The sequence below is a fragment of the Populus alba genome, chromosome 12 (genome assembly GCF_005239225.2).
Source record: "Populus alba chromosome 12, ASM523922v2, whole genome shotgun sequence".
Taxonomy (NCBI): domain Eukaryota; kingdom Viridiplantae; phylum Streptophyta; class Magnoliopsida; order Malpighiales; family Salicaceae; genus Populus; species Populus alba.
Window position 1 is genome coordinate 15,042,409 of NC_133295.1, and position 6,810 is coordinate 15,049,218.

Here is a 6,810-nt window from a genome sequence, read left to right on the forward strand (position 1 = left end):
TCTTGACAGCGCCGGATATGTTGATAGACACCTTGGAGCTAGCCATTGAGAAAAAAAATCATCCAAAAGGGGTTGAGAAAGTCGGGCAATCAAAGCCAAAACCAAGTTCAGAACAGAAAAAAAAAAAAAAAAAAAAAAGCCAGAAACTGCAGCATGAGCTAAAGAAGAATGCAAAGAACACCAAAAGGCAGTACAATATGGTAATAAAAAATTCAACGTGTTCTGTTGCAGTTCTCTTCCTTTTGTTTGTGGCCACTGTAACCACTAAGATTAGTTTTTGTTATGCATTTCCAACATGGGGTGTGGTCAGAGTGAGAGAGAAAAGGTGCTTTTGAGGCTCAAGCAAGTTATAAAATAGATCCTTAAAAAACTTGCTAGCTTCTCGACCTGGTAAGAGGGATTATCGCGAATGGGCTCAGGATGTCTGCCATAACATGACAAGTCACATCCGTAAGGTCCACCTTGTATTTCCTTACAAATAACATGAAAGGAGACGGGCATTATTAAGGCAAGCACACTCCCTTCTTTATCAGCATTACCTTGTCAGGATGTCACCTTAATCATCATCTTCTAGAATCCTACTAGAAGCCATGCTTGTGACATACTTGTGTGTTGCTGTAGATTCGTGAAAAAAAAAAATTTATATAAAGAATTATTATTATAATTTACAGTGTTTTTTAAATATATATATATATATATATATATATATATAAAGCTTAATTTTTAATCAATTTAATATTAAAAAAATAAAATCAACAAAGAAAATTTTGAAAAAAATCATAACAAAAAAAATAAAAAATAAAAAAATCATGCAGGAAAACACTATAGCAATCTATAGTATTTAATGAGAAAATCTACAGTTGTAATTTTCAACCAACTCAATATTAAAAATAATAAAATTGATAAAGATAATTTTAAAAAAAATCATAATAAAAAAAAAATCATGTGGGGGAATACTATAGCAATCCACAATGTTTTAAAGAAAACAACCACAAAACTAAATTCTCAACCAGCTCAATATGAAAAGAAAAAAAATCGACAAAGATAATTCTGGAAAAAAAAAAACCATAAAAAAGCTATGTGAAGAAACACTATAGCAATCTAAAATATTTTTTTTAAAAAAACTAGAAAGCTAAATTCTCGACCAGCTTTATATATAAAAAAAAAAATCAACAATTTTTTTTTTTTTTAAATATATAAGAAAAGTTAAAGCAAAATTTTTGCCGGGAGATGGAGGCATATCTACTTTAAACTATCAGTTTTTGGATTACATGACAGGTACAAATTCGAGGATGTTCTACGGGAGCTGTGCTAGATATTATCTGTTTCCTTGAAGTGTCGTGCTGTAGATTAGTTTCTATTTCTTTTCTTGACAGTAGCAGTACTTAATCTACTATATCATATGCTTGTTATAAGATCAATCCTCATTTCAATATCAGAATGCTGGTTTATTTCATCCAAGGCATCATATTATAGTGATCTCTCAATGTGTTTTAATGAGCAGCAGGAATAATAATGCATATCAAAACGTAACGCGGAGCAAATATCTTAACAAGTATTGAACATGAAGAAACAATGCATAATATTAAATCAAACAAGGTTAACATAAATCCATACAACAAAAATTAGGATTAAGTTAGAAGAATAAACATGAAAAAGTAAATAAATAAACAACACCGGCGAAATGAAATTCGTCAAGAAAGGCTGGCTGTTGAAGGAAGAGAAACAACAATGTCTAAAGAGCTCGAGACTTGATAATGTCAAAGCTCATTTCGCTAGGATCCGTTGCTTGCAACTCCACTTGAATGCCATCTAGTTCCCTCTTGAATCTGTCTTTGGAGCTTGCATAGACCATCTTACTTCTGATCCTTGATGTGTCAGGTGACCTACGTACAAAGGCAAAACAGTCCAGTAATTCTGTGTCTAGTAAGCGTTTCACATGTCTTGTTACTCCAACAAGCAGGGAAGCATTAGCCAGAGAGAGTATCATGCATAGTTTGCTATATATCTTTGGTTTAAGCTAGGCAAATATAGGAAAGAAAATGTAAAGCAATTTGAGCAACTATGCAATTACGTACCATGCAATGAAGAAGATTTTACTTTTCTGGCAATTCTCATTAGTTATGAAATCATAATCAAAGACAGCATAGCGACACTCATCAGCAGGGAGAGATGCAGCGAATTCCTCGTAAGTTTCTTCAGGGCTCCCAAGTTTCTCTACCACCACCTGCTGAGACTCGATCTTGAAAATGATGAATCGGTAGTTCCTCTTTGTCTTTAGTTCCAAGAACTTCAGCTTACATTCATCATCAACAGCCATTCCAGACGCCGCGTTCGCCTAATTAATCCAAATGTTTAATTGGAAAATATAAAGAGAAGAAAACAGACATGTATGGATCAAACAATTTCCAAGAAAACACATGGACCATCCTGCTCGATAAACACGTACGGTGGATTGAAATTATAAGGCATGAATCATTTGAGCTGCTGAATTCAATGAATGAACAGAAATGAAATCGATTTTTAAGAAATAGAAATGGCCTCGAATAAAAATTTGATGAAATGACAATTCCTGCTGAATATCCACAGATTTGATCCAACATCGCATCATGCTAGGCTTCCATATAAATTAATGAAAGCTAGCAATGTAGAACTTAGAAGATTAATGACGCATGCTTTTCAGAATATCATAAGAACATAGGAGCATACCATGTTGACTTCCAATGAGAGCAGAAACCTTGTGAAAACTCAGGAAGGAAAAGGGAATGGAAAGATGGGCGTGCAGAAGAGGAGAGGAGAAGGGGGTAAAGATCAGATCCTTGATTCGGGGTATACAATGAGGTCAGACAAATATGGGGAAGGTGAGAAATTTGAGGGACAAAACATGGGTTGAGAGTTGTCTAATATTCCTAGGCTCATCGTGTCCACAACAACGGTTTCATGCATCAAAGACAGCAAAAATAGTAAGCTCTAAACAGATTAACGTTGCCACGTTATGCCTCTCTTCTCAACCCCTCTATCACGTATCAACTTGCTGCCTCTTTTTGTTTTTGAGAAAAAAATAAAAAAAAAATAGTGTGCTCTATTTTAAGGGTTTGCATATAAATATAGTAATTTTTATCAGGGCATTGGTCAATGATCAGTTAAAAGGTTTTTTAATGGGATTAATTTTGCTGGTAAATTTTTTTTACAGAGAATGGCGAGGTGGGGTAAAATAGAGTTGGGGGAAATCAAGCTGCGATTGGAGGGGGAAAAAAATGTACAAATTTACCATCAATATTTAAACGATCATGGAAAATCTGTCATAAAAAAAGATAAAAAACAAAGATTAATATATTTATTAAGTGCAAGCTATTGAACACTGCGAGATAAAATGATGCTGACTCAACACAAAAATGATTTGCCTCTTTGAAGGTCAGTTAAACATAAAGCCTCCTCATTTCAACAATGTTTGGAATTACACGTGGACAATACTTTTAAAGAGATTTAATTCTTTTTAAGCTTAATGTTATTATTTTTAACGTTTTAATATGTTAATATTAATAAAAACTAAAAAATATATATTATTTTAAAGTATTTTCAAACAAAAAAAACACTTTAAAAAACAATCATTAAATTCAATCTTCATCTATTATTCATCTCAAGACAGTTTCTACCCTACAAAGTTCACTGCTTTAGGACCTTGTTTCTTTTTTGATTTTACATGAACATCTTTTGAATCAGAAGGATCGATTTTTGAATCAGATGACTTGTCTTCAGGAATGCTATACATGTTTCCTGTCATAAAATCATCATCAAGCTCATCTCGGCTAACAAACCTAGTCACCCGCCCGGTAGGCCTTACTTCCCTTCCAGTAGCTGAAATTCGGAGATAAATAATGGGGTAAGTAAAACCAGGCACATTATATAGAAAAGAAGAATAAGAAAGGAAAGAAAGAACACATATGGTCTTTAAAGAACATATATGCAGACAACATTCATTTTCAAAAATTGTACAAGACAGTACTGGTCTGCAACCCATACCATATTTTTGACAATTCCCGTATCAAGTCTCATTTCCATGGAGCTCATGTTTTGCTCTGTGACCCAAACTGTGGGTTGACACATCATACTAGGATTTGTATACGACTCTTTATCATGTTATATCAGCCTCTATCCTAGTACAGTAAGGCCACACAATTCATGCTTCAACCAGCAGAACAAAGCATTTTTGACGAATTACTGTTATCAACCATTTCAATAGAGCGTGGTGATTTTTGCCAGCTCCGGTAGTGTGTATCAGATTGTACAGTCAAAGCAGCTACCATTCTTGATCCAGCACTACCCATTTTCCTGTTTCCTATTTTCTCTTGTTTGTCTAATAATGTTTTACTATTTCATTACGGTCGAGAGTTATAGCTACACCTGTATTCAAACTATTTCATTCACCATCCAAATACTCCAGAACTTAAAACAACATCAGCAATATACACTGCATAAGCAAGGAAACAGGCTCTATGCCAATAAATAAATTAAAAAAAAAAAACAAGTGTCTTCTGTGCGTCAAATTTTAGGTAACCAACTCTATAAGCAGAAGATTTAAATAAAGGCAGTTAAAAGCTGGCATGTTTTATGCTTACCTTCTTTGCCAGTGGCTGCAGAACCTCTCAAACCCTTATCAGGACAATCTCTAGCCAAATGTGTTACACCACCACATACTTTACAGCAACCACCCTGTAAGAACCCGTGTATTTCTAAGATGTTGGAAATTAATGAATGGATAGTATGCCTAGATGGCTGAGGACGGAAGTTGATTGAGCATCTAGATACCGAGCATGTAGCACCACCATAAAAAAACAAAAAATAGAGCAAGCATAGCAGACTGCATTATGGCAACAGCAAACATTAAAATAGTGAAGTTCCACATACCTTCGGGTATATACCACGAGTATTTTTAGGGCAGTCCTTGCTCAAATGTCCACGTTCTTTACAAATAAAGCAATTGGCAAACTTTGTTCCCCCTGTATTATAAAAAGAAATAAATCACTTCCGTAATAACAACAGCATTGTCAACAACAAATGAGTTATCATGAAGGTCCAATTCTCTTAACAAAATCAGTGATTACTGTGCTCAATTTTGAATTCACCCCCACTTAACAAGTCCTCCCACTAGCAATTGAAAAGGTCTGTACATAATTAATCTATAAAACAGCTGATTCCAAAACCTAAAAATATTTATATAATAATTCCAATTCAGAGTCATTTTCATTATGCAATAAAAAAAATTAAATGGACCACCACTTTTCCATAGACCTGAAAGAATGATTCTGATTTACCAGCAGTCATGTTGCCCTCGCCAACAAACAAACAATACAAAAAAATGTAGGAACTAAACAAACTGATCACACCATATCTTACGCCAAGAAATGTCTTATTTCCATTGAAATTAATCGCATAAAGAAATCATTCAAAAAGTCAGCCAAGCTAGAGCTATTTAAACTCCATTGAAAGATGATGTACCATCTTCTCTTGGCTGAAGACATTGAGAAAGCGAATGCCCTTTTTCTCCACAATTGTAACACGATTTCTGATCCATAGTCTAGTCATTCTTGTTAGGACAACGCTTGAGGCTATGCCCACGGTGCCGACAAAGCAAACATATCTGCAGCAATCATCATTAACACAAAAACACCACCATCATTTTCTTCATTTAAATTAACAACACCTCACATTCAACCACAAAATCAAAATTTCAATGAGCAAAAAATCTTCAATTATAAACATGTTCCACACCCAATATCCAATTCCAAACCTACTTTTCTTTTAAACCCACACCTATAACACTATTAAGAGCAAGAATCCATATCAAACTCAATAAAAAAGCGCTTTTCTCTACCCAATCCAATACCTACCAGGTAACAAAGACTCAAAACTTTATAAGAATAATCTATCAAACCCAGTAAAAAAAAAAAGTAATCTTTTTTCTCTAAAAAAATTTACAAGACTCAAACTTTCAGAGAACTATAAACCAAGAGCAATAAAAAGAACAAACCTTATTCCTTTCCCACTCAGATTTTTGAGGGCAAAGTTTGGCAATATGGTCTTTAGCTTTACAAATAAAACAACTATCACCAGGCTTCATACCAGGAACTCTAAGTGGGTGTCGTCTAAACCCTTTTTTATAAGGCTCATTTGGGTCAGACTTTTTTCTCTTGAGCAAGCTCTTTTTCTTCTTCTTCTTGTTTCGGATCCTTGAGTAGTGTTGGTTCTGGTTTTGGAAACAACTCAGGATGTTCCCCTTTGAATCTCTTTCGTGCTAGTTTCTGTCTTTTGCTCACCATCTTGTCCAAAGTGTAGATTTTAAGCAGAACCAAAGAGGATGTTTTCAGAGGAACTTGAACTAGGAGGAAGCTGTGCTGTGTCTTCGTGCATGGTTTTACAGTGGCAACGTGTTGTTTTTTGCTGGTGACTAGTGGGAAATGGGGGAGGGGTTTTTGCGCTTTGCAGCAGATTTTATTTTTTTATTTCTTTTGTTCTAGCTCTCAAGTCCAATGGATCAGTCATTTGTTGGGCCCAGATTATGGGTCACAACGCACAAGATTGAAATCAGAATTCCTTCGGTATCGAAAATGGCCCAAAGTCTCAAAATAAAAGAAGTGCTTTCATCCAAATTAGGTTTGTATTTTTTTTTTTTCAAAATTCTTAATGTTGAAAGAAATTATTTTAATTATTTTTTTAAAAATACATCAACTGATATAGAGGATAGATTATTTTTCTAGTCGTACATGAATTGAGACATGCAGAGAGATTCGGAGACTTTCATGAAATTAA

The 6,810-nt window shown here is 34.4% G+C and overlaps 1 protein-coding gene across 3 annotated transcripts; it reads right to left on the reverse strand.

Moving 5' to 3' along the window:
- Positions 1 to 1,584: 1,584 nt before the first annotated feature.
- LOC118060568 (actin-depolymerizing factor 7-like) lies at positions 1,585 to 6,468 on the reverse strand. Of its 3 annotated transcripts, XM_073403545.1 has the most exons (7): positions 6,032 to 6,468; positions 5,500 to 5,641; positions 4,909 to 5,000; positions 4,620 to 4,713; positions 2,710 to 3,858; positions 2,079 to 2,338; positions 1,585 to 1,886 (listed from the first exon to the last, which is right to left on the reverse strand). In XM_073403545.1, exons 5-7 carry the CDS (start codon positions 2,710 to 2,712, stop codon positions 1,736 to 1,738), a joined length of 414 nt encoding a protein of 137 aa, XP_073259646.1. In that variant the 5' UTR covers positions 2,713 to 3,858; positions 4,620 to 4,713; positions 4,909 to 5,000; positions 5,500 to 5,641; positions 6,032 to 6,468; the 3' UTR covers positions 1,585 to 1,735. The 3 variants fall into 3 exon arrangements, with proteins under 3 accessions (XP_073259646.1, XP_073259645.1, XP_034929694.2); XM_073403544.1 differs by lacking the exons at positions 1,585 to 1,886; positions 2,079 to 2,338 and having other exon boundaries at positions 3,592 to 3,858; positions 6,124 to 6,468; XM_035073803.2 differs by lacking the exons at positions 1,585 to 1,886; positions 2,079 to 2,338 and having other exon boundaries at positions 3,592 to 3,858.
- Between the last annotated feature and the right edge of the window lie 342 nt (positions 6,469 to 6,810).

Coding starts and splice junctions, on each gene's coding strand:
- LOC118060568 (XM_073403544.1), bottom strand. CDS start 5,575: ATGGATCAGAAATCGTGTTACAATTGTGGAGAAAAAGGGCATTCGCTT. Junction 5,001..5,499: donor TCTTCAGCCAAGAGAAGATG/GTACATCATCTT, acceptor TTTATAATACAG/GGGGAACAAAGTTTGCCAAT. Junction 3,859..4,619: donor TGCAGCCACTGGCAAAGAAG/GTAAGCATAAAA, acceptor TCCGAATTTCAG/CTACTGGAAGGGAAGTAAGG.